This window comes from Oryctolagus cuniculus, chromosome 15 (genome assembly GCF_964237555.1).
Source record: "Oryctolagus cuniculus chromosome 15, mOryCun1.1, whole genome shotgun sequence".
Classification (NCBI taxonomy): Eukaryota; Metazoa; Chordata; class Mammalia; order Lagomorpha; family Leporidae; genus Oryctolagus; species Oryctolagus cuniculus.
In genome coordinates, this window is record NC_091446.1 from 38,369,139 (window position 1) to 38,384,234 (window position 15,096).

The following is a 15,096-nucleotide window of genomic DNA, read 5'->3' on the forward strand; positions in this document are numbered from 1 at the left end:
AATCTTGTCCAACTTCAGAATGTTAATGAGGTTCTAGTTAAAAAAAGCAACATGTAAGGCTGGCACCGGGGCTCACTAGGCTAATCCTCCACCTTGCGGCGCCGGCACACCGGGTTCTAGTCCCGGTCGGGGCGCCGGATTCTGTCCCGATTGCCCCTCTTCCAGGCCAGCTCTCTGCTGTGGCCAGGGAGTGCAGTGGAGGATGGCCCAAGTGCTTGGGCCCTGCACCCCCGCGGCGGCCATTGGAGGGTGAACCAACGGCAAAAGGAAGACCTTTCTCTCTGTCTCTCTCTCTCACTGTCCACTCTGCCTGTCCAAAAAAAAAAAGCAACATGTAAATGAAAAGCATACTACCAATCTGCGTTAGTTTGCTGCTCATTTGCAGAAGCTGAATCAGATGGAGTAATTCACTTGTCTAACCTCCGCTTAAAGCTAGAGCCAATATTAGAATATGTTTTTTGACTCCTTATTTGCTAATGCTTACATTCATCAGGCTGTCTCTGACTTAAGTCTCAAACATAATGATGTTGACTTCCTAGTATTTACTTATTCTAAATATCTGTTGAATGAATGAATATTGGCAGGACCTAACATGTATGTATCATGAAATCATACCACTTTTGTTTTCAATATCACCATGTAGAAAAACATTTGTATACTTGATTATTTTTTAACTGTAGAAATAATATCATTCATGTCTTTTGCCTTATTTTTAAATTTAAAACATTAAAGCCTAGAAATGATATCATTAAAACTCATATTGTATCATACTATTTTTTTTTCATTGTTAGAAAAATAATTACTGTTAGGGAGGAGTAAGGAATGAACCACCTTCTGGAGAGTAGAGAGCAGGCCCTGGCCTCTCCTCATCTCACGTATTAGTCACCAGATCTTTTTTTTTTTTTTTTAAGATTTATTTATCTATTTGAAAGAGTTACGCAGAGAGAGAGAGAGAGAGAGAGAGAGAGAGAGAGAGAGAGGTTTTCCATCCATTGGTTTACTCCCCAATTTGGTGCAATGGCCAGAGCTGTGCAATGCCCTAGCCAGGAACTTCTTCCAGGTCTCCTACGTGGGTGCAGGGGCCCAAGGACTCCGGCCATCCTCCACTGCTTTCCCAGGCCATAGCAGAGAGCTGGATTGGAAGTGGACTCAAACTGGTGCCCATATGGGATGTTGGCACTGCAGGAGGCGACTTAACCCTGCTGTACCATAGCGCTGGCCCCCAGTCACCAAATCTTATCAAGATTTTCCCTCTAGTTTTTCAGGCCTTATCCCTCTCATTTATACGTGTTCATTTCTCCTGTACCATTTTTTCTTCTTACTGTTTATGAAACACCACTTTGTATCACTCTCATTCACCATTCAGGGTCCCCATGATCCTGGTCTTTCTGTGTTTCACCAGATTCATCATTTCCATTTTCCCCACCTCCCCTTCCTCTCACCAGTCCACATGTTTTGCCACTCTCCAGCCATCACAAGTACTGACTATGCTTTCTCTCTTTTACTTCTTCTTCTTCTTCTTTTTTTTTTTTTAAGATTTATTTATTTATTTGAGCCAGACAGTGAGAGGGAGAGACAGAGAGAAAGATCTTCCATTAGTTCACTCCCCAAATGGCTGCAATGGCTGGAGCTGCAGCCATCCGAAGCCGGGAGCCAGGTGCTTCTTCCTGGTCTCCCACATGGGTGCTGGGCCATCTTCTACTGCTTTCCCAGGCCACAGCAAAGAGCTGGATTGGAAGAGGAGCAGCCAGGACTAGAACCAGCATCTGTATAGATTGCCGGGGCCGCAAGTGAAAGATTAACCTGCTGGCCCCTCTTCTACTTCTTTAAGGCATATCTTTACTTCAGTAGTTCAAGCCTTAATTTAAGCCTTATCCTTTCCAGAAAGCCTTGCCTATTGACCTTGCATACCGTTTTCCTCTGTTTCTGCTCCCTTGCATTCTTCTTGTCTTTATTATATGCCCTGATTCTTCTATTAGAGAGAAGTTCTTTTAGGACAGTTGCTCTTTTGCCTAACACTATACCATGTGTACAATTAGCCCTTATAAAATGCTTACTTATTAGGATTAAAGTAATACATATCTGTGCAGAACAGAGTTGGGCATTTTTAAAAATACTTCTATAAATATTATATTAAGTGCTGTACCCCAGGAATATAAAATCACATGTTTTCTAAGCTCCTTTAAAAATTATTCTCTCTTTTTCCATGTCACTATCTCTATATCTATTTGTAAGGTTTGATTTCATTGTTTTCAAAAGCTGTGATCTTCTTTGTATCAAGTGTTATACTAAATACGGCCTAGAGTGAGTTGGTCCCTGCTCTTTGTAAGTTTGCAAGTTTGATAGTTATAAATGAAGAAGAGAAAATCAAAATTGTATGTGTGAGAGAGAGGTAGAGTGCTGAAAGATTGAATGTTGGGTTTCTGTAATGAAAGAATAGGCAGATATGTTTGGTCCATGCTTTTTAGTCTTCTGTTCCCAACACTGAAAAAGAAGACATATTATCTTCCTTAAATGCAGTGACATAGCCATGGGGATTTACCTCATTTCTAGCACTGTCATTCCTTGAGATATACTCATCTGGACCAATTCTGCATAGTATAATTTTGATGAACTAGCATATTTCCTCATGTTCATTTACTCATTTGATCAGAGATTTAATTGACATTTGATCTTTTTTAAAAGCATAACAAGTAGATTTGCTGATATTACTTCTCTCTACCTATGATTTAGAACTTCAACTGTAACTCATACTCTGTATTAAATACCCATGTTGGCAAAATTTTTGAGTTCTTGTTGACAGGCCAGTGGACTCTTTTTTTTTTTTTTAAGATTTTATTTATTTATTTATTTAAAAGACAGAGTTGCAGAGAGGCAGAGGCAGAAGCAGGGGTAGAAAAAGAGAGATTTCCCATCTGCTGGTTCACCCTCCCATGACAGCCACGACAGCTGGAGCTGGGCTGATACAAAGCCAAGAGCCTGGAGCCTCTTCCAGGTCTCCCACATAGGTGCAGGGGTCCAAGGACTTTGGCCATTTTCCACTCCTTTCCCAGGCACATCAGCAGGAAGCTGGATTGGAAGTGGCGCAGCTGGGACTTGAACTGGCGCCCATATGGGATGCCAGCATTTCAGGCTGCTTTACCTGCCTTGAACTGGTGCCCATATGGGATGCTGGCACTGAAGGTGGTGGCTTTACCTGCTTTACCACAACACCAGCCACTCCCTTTCTGTTCTTAATGTATATCAGAATTTCCTAGTTGTAGAGCAGAAAGGAGAATATAGATCCTTGTAAATAATATAAATAAAGAATGTCTTGAGTTACTATTATAAATATACTTCTGCAAAAATTTAGTCCAAAAAAATCTGTTGACATTCTTGGGTGTCTTAGTTGCTAATGAATGTTCTGAAGTCCAGTAAAACAAATGTATATACTGAGTTGAGATCAAGTCTATCAAAATCCTGCGTGAGGGGATTGGGAGTGATCAGCTGTTCTGATGAGACCATGGTGCAAACATCCGTTCTGCTAACTCATACGCAGTTATATGAGTGTTTTATTTAAAGTTATGGATGGTTGCAGCATAAAATATGGGTAGGAGTTGAAGATTTTTCTGACATGGATTTCTTTTCATGGATATAATACTTAAGTTTTTTGTCTTTAAAGTCATAAAATTTGAGCATAGAAGATAGTAGGGGAATAAGATCCTACTTTTTTTTTTTTTTTTTTTTTTAAGTTTTGTGGGAAGTTGGTCCAGGAGGGGCTGAAATAAAGAATGAAGGAGTTGTTCTGGATCTTCTACTCATTTTATTCATTAAGCATTTGCCTACTCTGTGCTGAAATCCAGGCATGACCTCTGACCCTACTCATTTTTCATGTTGATAGGAAGAGACAATAAATCAAGGAAATAAACACTTTGATTCTTAACAGTTGTGGTAAGTACTAGGCAGGAAAGAATGGGAGATTCCCTCTAATGTAGGGAGGACACCTCTGAAGAGGTGATATTTAAACTGAAACTCAGAATCTGGTGTTGTAGTGTAGCAGATTAAACTTGCGCCTGTGATGCTGGCAACCCATGTCAGAGCTCCAGTTCAAGTCTGAGCTGCTCTACTTCCCATCCATCTCCCTGCTTATGAACTTTGGAAAGCAGCGGAAGATGACCTGAGAGCGTGGGTCCCTGCTATCCACATGGGAGATCCAGATGGAGTTCTAGGCTCCTGGCTTTGGCCTGGCCCAGTCCTGGCCATTGCAGTTATTCTGGGAATGAACCAGCAGATGGAAGAGTTGTTTCCCTCTCTGTAACTCTGCCTTTCAAATAAATAAATATATCTTGTAAAACAATAAATAAACTGGAACTCAAAGGATGGAGAAACAATTGTCTCTAAGATTTTTTTATTATGGAAAATTTCAAGTATATTCAAATATGAAATAATTCAATAAACTATGATATACCCATCACTCAATTCATTGATCATCAACTTTTTTGCCAATCTTATTCTATATATGCTCTCCTCTCCCCTTTTCCTCTGTAGTATTTTAAAGGAAATTTCAGATATCATAAAGCAGTTATTTTAAAAGAGGGATGTGGAAGGAACTCCCATGTGTAAAAGACTTGAAGCAAAGTAACTGATTATGCCACAACATAGAAAAACCTTGAAAGTATTGTTAGGGTACCATTTGTAGGAAATTCCAGCATAGGCAAATCTTTTGGAACAGAAAGGAGATTAACGGTTGCCTGGGGCTGTGAAGTTGAGGTGAAATGGAGAGTAACTGCTAATGGGTTAAATGGGTGAATTGTATGGTATGTAAATTATATTTCAGTAATACTGTTACATATATATTTTTAAAGGCTTGAGACAGGAAAGGGCTTACTTTGAGGAAATAAATGGTGCCTAAAATGGCTGAAGCTTGGAGTGAGGGAGGAGGGCATCTTAAAATGAGTTTGGAAGAAAGAATGATGAGCTTGGAGGAAAAAACAGAATCTGATCTTGCTGGACTTTAGCTTCTGGTGAGGATTTTGAACTTGCTCCAAGAGCAAGAGGAAATCTTTGAAGCTTTAAAGCAGGTCAAGTGATCAGACTTATGTTTTTGAGAGAACTCTGGCTGCTGTTTGGAGCAGAGTGAGAAGTGGATTGCCCAGTTAGGGCAGTAGTCTAGGTAGGAGATAAGGGTGGTTAGGATAGGGTGATGGCAATGAAGTTGCAGAGAAGTGAGCAAATTTAACATATTTTCAGGAAAATCAACAGTAGAATTTAACAGATGGCATCAAGTTGATGAACCAAATGTGGAGACTAAACAAAAAGATAGAAAATGATGTTCAGGTTCTGGATTAAGCAAGTGGATTAAATAGGTTTAAGGTAGATAACAAGAGTTCTACTGTAAGCACGTTAAGTTTGTGATACCTACTGTGAAGTTTTAATATTCTTAATACAAAATAAGATCACTTTTTATTACATAAGAGTTTTGTGTAATAAAAAGGATTCTGCTGTCCTGAGGGATTTGAAACCTTTTCCTATAGTTCAATCTTTGATTATACAAATGGGACAAATGAAAATGAAATGTCTTACCCAAGGTCATTTGCTGTAGCCTGTACTGGAATTTATCATACTCCCAGGGAACTGTTTTTTCAGAACAAAAGCTTTGTTTTGAATAGGAACTGAAAGTAGCTTCCAGAGAACCAGATCATTGGTAGAAAGTTGAATGGCCAGTTATAGCAGTTGAGAAATCTTTCTCTTGCTTCTATTGAAATATTGACTATAAATGTTTTATGTGGAAATATCGGACTTCTAAGGCAGATTTATACATTCTGTATAGAAGATTTAATTTTTGGTAAGTAATGTGGCTTTCTTAAAACATTTTGATCTTGGGGACTGTTTCCCTTAAAGAAAAGATACATGTCAGAGAGATGCTAGATGGGAAACCAGGACTTCTCATGGGGCACCCTTTAGTTGCAGCCTCTTAAAGTTTCCGTTTCAGTAATACATGTGCAAGAACTAAAATGTTACACTTTGCTGGGAATGATTTTGTCTTGAGGTTGATTTTATGCCACCAAATGAGTGCATGAATACCAACGTGACAAGTATTCACTGGACAAATCAGAACACCAATGTTTTAACTGGATGCTTGTAGAAATAGAATTTCAGTGGTTGATTATTTGTGTACGAGTTCACAAGTTACCCCTTCACAATAGCAAAGAGCCCAATTTATTAATAGGGTAGTCTTTCAGGAGGTTATAATCAGAGCAGAGGGAAATAGATGGTTTTCATGCTCTTGAAATGTCAGATGAACGATTCTGTCCTGCAGAGGAGTAATTACCTGGTGTTTCTATGTAAGAATTGCTCTGCTCTGAGTAAACAGAAGTTCTTACTCTGCAGTTCTGTCTTTGAAATGCTTCCTGCAGACAGCTCCTTGTTTCCTCCAATACTTTAGGCAGTCATGGTACAGTAAAGCTGATTAGATCATAGATGTTATACTGCAGTCCTGAGGGTATACTTTCCTTAACTTGATTAACTTGATCTTTCCCAAGCCTCTACACACTTCATACCATCCCTTTCTCAATGCTGTCTGCTGAAGACCAATAACATCCGCTTCTTGGCCTTTTGGCTAAGATCAAGTGAAGACCAATAACATCCATCTCAGTGATTTTTTTTTTAAGATCGATTTATTTATCTCAAAGGCAGAGCTACAGTGAGAGGGAGAGGCAGAGAGAGATCTTCCATCCACTGGTTCACTTCCCAAATGACCACAGGCCGATGCCAGGAGCCCAGAGCCTCTTCCAGGTCTCCCATGTAGGTTAAGGGGCCCAAGGACTTGGGCTATCCTCTTCTGCTTTCCCAGCCACATTAGCAGGGAGCTGGTTCAGAAATGGAGCAGCTGTTTCTTGAACCAGCACCCATGTGGGATGCCAGCATTGCAGGTGACAGTTTTACCAGCTATGTCACAGCATCAACCCTAGTGATTCTTAAACTTTAGCATAGGAGTCATTTGATAAATATGTGAAAAGTGCAGATTTTTCAAGCCTGACCTCCACAGATTAGTAGATCTTGGAATTGCTATCTGAAACCTATATTCTTAATTCTTACCTACAATTAGAGAAACATCATTTATGCATTCATTCTTAGCCATTTTATTTCCAAGGGCAGCTTTCTTGTTAAAAGTATATAGTACACTGATTACTACTAAGACATCTTTCATTTGAAGACCTTGGGAAATTTCTTAACTACCCATAGCCCATTTTCAAAACTGTCCATATTTTGGTCCCAGCACTATAGCATAGTGGGTTAAGCATCTGCCAGTGGCACTAGCATCCCATTTGGGCTCTGGTTCAAGTCCCAGCTGCTCCACTTCACATCCAGCTCTCTGCTGATGGCTTGGGAAAGCATTGAAAGATGGCCCAAGTACTTGTGCCCCTGTACCCATGTGGGAGACCCAGATGAAATTCCTGGCTCCTGATTTTGGTCCAGCCTTGGCCATTGGGGACATGTGGGGAGTAAACCAGAGAATGGAAGATCTCTCTCTCTCTCTCTTGCTTTCTATAACTCTGCCTTAAATATATACATTTGAGATTTATTTATTTATATATAAAATATAATGCTTGATCTAATAAAAGCAATAGGAAAGGTGTCTCTTGCCTTTCTCACTGCTGTGTACTGTGTTCTAGCACATACCTGCAGTAGTCTGTCCTTGTACATGTTTTCCTTCCCTGATGCTGCCTCATATTTAACATTTTTAAGAAGATTTATTTATTTATTTGTAAATCTGAGTTATATTTAGAGAGAAAGAGAGACAGAGAGAGGTTTTTCATCTACTGGTTTACTCCCTAAATGGCCACAACAATCAGAGCTGGGTCAGGCAGAAGCCAAGAGCCTGAAATTTCGTCCATGTCTCTTACATGGTTGGCAGGAACCTAAGCACTTGGGACATCCTCTGCTGCTTTCCCAGGCACATTAACAGGGAGCTGGATCAGAAGTGGAGTAGCCAGGACTTGAACCAGCACCCGTATAGGATGGTCAACATGCTCAACCCAGTGTGCCACAAGAAGGTCCCTGAATTTAACATTTTTGAGTGCCTTTATGTGCCCTAATTAGGATAGGAAAAGAAAGTGGTGAACAAGAGTAAGTTGGTCTCTGTACTAATCGAGCTTACAATTTAATGGTGTTGAGAAAGGAGATACCCAGTGTAACCCCACATAAATAGTATAATGGTAATTAGGGAAAGTGTTAAGGAGGAGTATAGGGTCCTGTGCATGGGTGGAAAAAGAGACCTACCCTAATCTAAAGGCTCAAGAAAATTCCACCTAACAAAATGACTTTTAAGCGGAGACTCAAAGAATTAGTAGTGGTTAATTAGGAAAGTGGAATGGGTTTTTGTTTTTGGTTGAAGGAACACCTTGCGCCTTAGGACCCTTGGAAAGAAGACTAATCAGGAAACAGAAAGGAAATTCTGTGGTTGGAGATTAGTGAACAGGAGGGAGGGAAAGCCGCTAAAATGTAGATGTATGCAATGTTCACAGCAGTGTTTCTGTACTTTCATCAAGGGTTTTTAAAATTGGGAATGAGGGGTGTGGTTACATGTTCAGATTAATGTTTGAAAATGACAACTTTGTTTTGTGGGCACAGCATTGAGGAAGTATAGAATAGAAGTCTGTAGACAAAAGAAGCTATGGTAAACACTCATTAGACTGAGCACAGAGGAGAGGTGATGGTGGTCTGGACCTGAGGGTGTTTAGGACTAGATTTGAGAGAACCAGGTGGAAGATTTATTTTGGAGCTTGAATTACTAGGACTTAATGAGGGATGGACTTGACAATGGCATATTAGAGAGAAGGAGACATCAGGTGATTTTTAGATTTTTGGGATGAATCTGGTCTGCATAATAAACATTTTTATTGAGACTTTTAGGGAATGCTGGAAAAGGAATAGGTTTTGAAGAAAACATCAAGAGCTGTTGTGAAAGCATTTTCTCTGTGGATTCTTGTTCTTTACCCTGGAAACCCTCACTGCCACAAGATTCTCTTCCAAATGCTCTCCTGTACAATTGTTCTCCAGGTCTTTTCCTTTTCTCTCCAGGAGGGCAGTCCGCTGTGCTCTTGGGTTGCATGGTGCAGCCTTGTCTTGGTACTTACCTCTTTATTTTTTATAATTGCACCCTTGCCCATCACCCTCACCAGGCTGGCATTCCTCTAGCGGAGATGCATCTTGTCTGTGGATATCCGTGGAATATGAATAAATATTTCCTGAGATGTTTTCTACTGTGTTTTGTGTGTTAAATCTTCCTTTCCCTTAAATTTGGGTAATGTTGGAGTAAGTTAATATTTCTTTGCTGCAGAACTTTTCAGTCTTTTTATTTTCTAATGAGGACCAAACTCTAGGAAGGGCATGAAATATGCAGTGTTTTCCCAAGTGATTGTGTTTTTCCCTCCCCTCCACCAGCTTCTGTTTTTTGAGCACCTCATGTGTCTAGTCTTAAAGGTGAGAGGTGGGAGTAGGAACGTTCTTTGGGAATAATGTAGATGTGGGTGTGTGCCTGACACTGAGTAAGCATGTGATCCAGCCGGTGTGGACAATGTGGAATTTAACCTGTCAGTTGTGGGAGAGTATTTCTGAATGTCTTTGGGAAGTTCATTTTGCCTCTAGTTGCTACAGATCTATTTCTTTTACCCTCAGTGATAAAAACAAATATCAGGGGATGAGAATTTACCATCATTTGTTCCTGCCAAGCTAAAAAAGATAGGTGACACATTTTGTTCTGTTTCATTGTAGCTAAGCTGGGAAGAGCTGAACAAAAAATTCTTCAGTCCTTTTATTTATTAACTCCCAACATCAAAACAGTTCCTTTCTTACACCACCTGGGTTGTTCATAAAATAAACAGAGTTATATTAGTAACTATTTTTTTTTGGTAAAAGAAATGAATGGTTAGTATTTTTTCTAGGGCTATTTATATCCTATTTTAGAGTTGGCTGTTGTGACCAAAACAGGTTTCAGGGAACTATGGACAAGCTAGACGAAATGGGGAAGACTGTTCTTTATTTTTGAAGAATGTATTAATTTATTTTAGATGGGGATTTTTCTTTTTTTCAAAAAGATAGAAGCTACAGGCAGTTTATTTTTTTAGAGTGGAATCTAGTGGAAAGTTTTACCAGGAACTAACTCACAGACTCAAACAGGAAATACATTGGTTTTTAAACAAACATAATGCCAAATGGCATTATTGTATTATATTTATTAACAGACTGTTACTGCTGATGCCTTTCTTACAGTGTGTGGAAAGGGTAGTTGCCTTTTCTCTGTAACATTATTTGTAGAGTTAACAATGAAAATAACTCTAGTCTTTTTATGTATTTGTTGAGTGGTATAAAATAACAGCCTAGATAAATAAGGCTAAGATATCATAACTCTATCTATACTTATACTCTTAATGTACACAATTTATATGTTTTTATTTATTTGCCCCATTTTTTATTATTGTAGATGTTTATTTCCAAATTGGAGTAGCTTGGGATGACAGGGGAAACTTGATTGATTTTTTTAAGGTTTATTTTATTTATTTGAAAGAATTACAGAGAGAAAAAGGTCTTCTATCTGCTTGTTCACTCTCCAGATGTCCCCAGGACTGGGCTGGGCCAAAGTGGGGAAGTCCATTCAGGTCTTCCATGTGGGTGGCAGGGACTCAAATAGTTGGGCCATCTTCTGCTGCTTTCCCAGACAAATCAACAAGGAGCTGGATCAGAAGTGGAGGAGCCGGCACTCAAACCTGGTGTTCATATGGAATGCTGGTGACATAGGCAGTGTCTTAACCCCTTTTGCCACAGTGCTGGCCCCAAACTTCATGATCTTTATTCCTGCTATCAGAAGAGAAGTTACCAGCCTCTTATATCAGTTTATTTAATTCCCTTAACTTTCGGGGCCAATCTTCAGAAGTGAGCCTCTGATGGCACCATAAAGAACAAATAAAAATCTATGAATAGAGATTATTTATTTTAAGAAATGACTGAAGAAAGGAAAAATAGCTGCTAAATATACTCTTAGCAGATGTGATAAGGATTGTATGAGTCAACGTAGTAAGTTTTTAGTGAGGAAAACAACTGAAGCTTTGAGAATTCTTCCTTAGATATGAATCCAGTCATCTCAGTGTTGTATATGCCCTCAATCAAAAATGATGATGTAAGCTTGTTTAGACCTGCTAATCTTCAGCTGCTGAGTCTTTGAAAACTCCACAGCCCAAGAAACATATTTTTGTATGCTTCACTCTGTACTTGGGGCTTCTAGCAATGCATTGTTGTCCTGGAAAATAATTTTAACTACAGAAACTTCCACATTTGTTTCAGGTCGGTCTTCTCTCTTTCCCTTTGAAGATGCCTTCCTGGATGACAGCCATGGGGATCAGGCCTTGTCATCTGGCTTAAGTTCTCCCACTCGCTGTCAAAATGGAGAACGAGTGGAACGCTACTCTAGAAAAGTGTTTGTTGGAGGCCTTCCTCCTGATATCGATGAAGGTACTATGCATTCCTTAATGACTTTACAAATGCCGGGTTTGTTCTTTGTGTGGTTTGAACCTGATTCTCCCCTCCAACTTTAGTAAAGGACATTTTATCTTAGAATGTAAAAGTTGGGAATATTTGATAAATGAGGAAGAATACATTAGGTCTGTTTTTTCATATGTAGCAACATAGCAGTCTTCCAACATCTTGCCAGGTTCTATTTATTAATTTGGAGATAAATTCTATAGCAACAGTGACAACTAATACTTAAGAAACTCTTACCATAAGTAAGATTACTGTACTAAGCATTTTGTGTTAAATTTTCTCATTTAATCCTCATGGCTATCTTTTGAAGTGTATCATCTGTCTTTTGTAGATGAGGAAATGGAAGATCAAAGAGAATTTTTTAAATAAATTATTTATTTGAAAAACAGAGTTGCAGAGAGAGAAGAAGAAACAGAGAGAGTGAGTTTCTATCAGCTGGTTCACTCCCCAAATGGCTGTAAGGGTTGGAGCTGATCCAGGCCAAAGCCAGTAGCTTCATCCAGTTCTCTGTGTAGGTGCAGAGGACCAAATACTTGGGCCATCCTCCAGTGCTTTCCCAGACACGTTAGCAGGGATCTGGATCAGAAATGGAGCAGTTAGAACTCAGACTGGCACCCATATGGGATGCTGGTGTTGCAGGTAGTAGTTTAACCTACTGTCCTATGCTTGCCCCCAGAGAGAAATAATTTGTCCAGGAATATGTAGCCAATGGTGCAGTTAGAACGATGTCCATCATACTGTACCATAACACTTTTTAATGTAAATACCTGTTAATGAAAAGCATACCCCCCCCCCTTAACCTTTAAAAGAATTAAGACAGGGGCCAGTGCTGGGATGTAGCATGTAAAGCTGCCACCTGCAGTGCTGATATCCCATATGGGTGACAGTTCGAGTCCCAGCTGCTCCACTTCCAATCCAGCCCTCTGCTATTGGCCAGGGAAAGCAGTGGAAGATGGCCCAAGTGCTTGGGCCCCTGCACCCATGTGGGAAACTTGGAAGAAGCTCCTGACTCCTGGCTTCAGATTGGCACAGCTCTGGTTATTGCAGCCATCTGGGAAGTGAACCATCAGATGGAAGATCTCTCTCTCTCTCTTTGTCTCTCTCTCTCTACCTCTCTGTAATTCTGCCTTTCAAATGAATAAATAAATCTTTAAAAAAAAAAGAATAAAGACAAATTATAATTTTCTTAATATTTTGGAGTTAACTACCATCTAAAAGTGAATTTTGACTTAAAGTCAGTAAAAATGTTCATTTTAGCACCTGGTAGGATATTAGGATATCAGTAAATATTTGTTTAATAAATGAATGAAATGCAATTGTGATAAAGTTCAGGAAAAAGAATTCTAATTCCAGTGGACTTTAATTCTGCTAAAAAATATTTTCAAAAAAGACTTGTTCAACTAGTATTATCCTAGCTATGATACCTCTTTAATTTATCATGAGTTTCTTTTCTTTATGATGAGACAAGAAAAGTTTCTGAAAGTTGTTTTATTTTAGAGTTACTATGATGTATGTAGCTGGAAGCCCATTTTCCTCCAAACCATTCTCATATTCATGTTAATCTTACCTATCAGATTTCCTTTGAAACAAATTTTTTGATGGGCTCGAGAGTGGCAATTTAAATCTTGGTAGGAACCAGGTTATATCTTCCTTTGAGTCAAAGCCAGAAGGAGAAAATAAATTTATTGAGCTGTAATTTTTTGTAAATATTCTTTCCCAGATGTGTAGCATGTAGGTAGTAAAGTGATCATTGGCTTTTAACTTTTTCGTATCACCAAATAGAATTACCTGCTTATTATCCCTTCCTCTCATCAAAAGAATTGTGTTTCTAAAATAACCAGAGGTTTCATACTCATGAAAGTATATTTTAAATATATTCCTGTACCTTTGTCTTTTTAAAAAATCAGAGCATTTCTGTTTTTAGACTCGGATTTTACTTGGCATAGTGGTCACCTTAGCTAATATCAGATTTTTTTCTCCCAAATTCTTGACATCAAGTTTATTGTTAGTAAGGGGAAATGAATTATAGTTAGTTAGAAACATACTTTGCGTGGTTAAAAGTAAGTAACCAAATGTCCACAAAATCAATGGCATTTCACTTAGTGGATTTGACATCTGTAAAAATACTTTAGGAATAGTCCTCAAACCTCTTTTTTTTTTTAATAAAAAGACATGTTTTGTGCTATTCTGACTGCATAATTTTTTCGCTTTTGCTACGATCCCTTCTCTGTTTTGCAGATGAGATCACTGCCAGCTTTCGCAGGTTTGGACCTCTCGTGGTGGACTGGCCTCACAAAGCTGAAAGCAAATCGTATTTTCCTCCTAAAGGTAATGCACTGAACATGTCTCCACTGCTGCATATTGGGGGGTAGCATGACAGTTCAATAAAAGCCAGCCTTTTAACTCTTGAAATAGTTGTTGACTTTTTGTTCCCTAATTAGGAAAACATTTTAACATTAATCATCCTTTTGTGTATTTTGATTTCACTTGGAGACTCTGCTCCCCAGGAGCACACTGATTGTTTCATGGCATCTTCTTTTTCGGCAATGAGGTCCCGTGAGTCTGTTTGGGGGAACATGACTCTGTTTGGAGGAGCATCCTGCTAACTTTTCGTTATTCTGGGAGAAAAGATGTGGAGGAATGTGAGCAATAGTAAAGGGAAAGATTATGGTCAAATTTTATTTGTATTCCGTAATCCTGTGGTTTTATGAGCCTTATAAAGCTCAAAAATGGAAAACATAGTAGTTATAGAATGACATTGCATGAAATTACCTTTATTCACCTCTGTATCTTAAGTTGACTTAACCTGCTTAACCAAGTGGGATCACTCTATACATTCTGTCTTTTTTTTTTTTTTTTAAAGATTTATTTTTATCTATTTGGAAGACGGAGTTACAGAGAGAGGAAGTGACAGAGAGAGAGAAAGAGAGATCTTCCATTCCCTGGTTCACTCTCCAAATGACCACAATGGCCGGAGCTGAGCAGATCTGAAGTCAGGAGCCAGGAGCTTCTTCTGGGTTTCCCACGTGGGTGCAGGGGCCCAAGGACTTGTGTGATCTGCTGCTGCTTTCCCAAGCCATAGCAGAGAGCTGGATCAAAAGAGAAGCAGCTGGAACAAGAACCGGCAACCATATGAGATGCTGGCACTTCAGGCTGGGGCTTTAACCCACTGTGCCACGGCACCAGCCCCTACATTCTGTTTTATAAATTACATTTCCCTCCAGCAGCATTAACCATCTTCTTATAACAAACGTACCTTACCCTTATTAACCTTATGGTTATGTAATCAAGTTTATTGGAGGCATTTAAGTTGCTTCCACTTATTTTCTCTCGTAAATCATGCTTCCCTGGGGCTGGTGCCATGGCTCACTTGGTTAATCCTCCGCCTGTGGCGCCGGCATCCCTTATGGGCGCTAGGTTCTAGTCCTGGCTGCTCCTTTTCCAGTCCAGCTCTCTGCTGTGGCCTGGGAAGGCAGTGGAGGATGGCCCAAGTTCTTGGGCCCCTGCACCCACATGGGAGACCAGGAGGAAGCACCTGGCTCCTGGCTTCGGATTGGCGCAGTGCCAGCCATGGTG

General features: G+C 39.6%; 1 protein-coding gene and 1 long non-coding RNA gene across 16 annotated transcripts in view; one reads left to right on the top strand and one right to left on the bottom strand.

Annotated features, from left to right (window-relative positions):
• CPEB3 (cytoplasmic polyadenylation element binding protein 3) overlaps positions 1-15,096 on the top strand; it is a 276,322-nt gene that overhangs the window by 124,646 nt on the left and 136,580 nt on the right. For all 15 annotated transcript variants that reach the window (XM_051823381.2, XM_051823386.2, XM_051823389.2 and 12 more), the window contains 2 exons: positions 11,323-11,490; positions 13,759-13,848. In XM_051823381.2, coding sequence (XP_051679341.2) covers positions 11,323-11,490; positions 13,759-13,848 — 258 coding nt within the window. The remainder of the gene's footprint in view (positions 1-11,322; positions 11,491-13,758; positions 13,849-15,096) is intronic.
• LOC138845341 (uncharacterized) overlaps positions 1-15,096 on the bottom strand; it is a 41,244-nt gene that overhangs the window by 22,909 nt on the left and 3,239 nt on the right. The window lies entirely within an intron of this gene.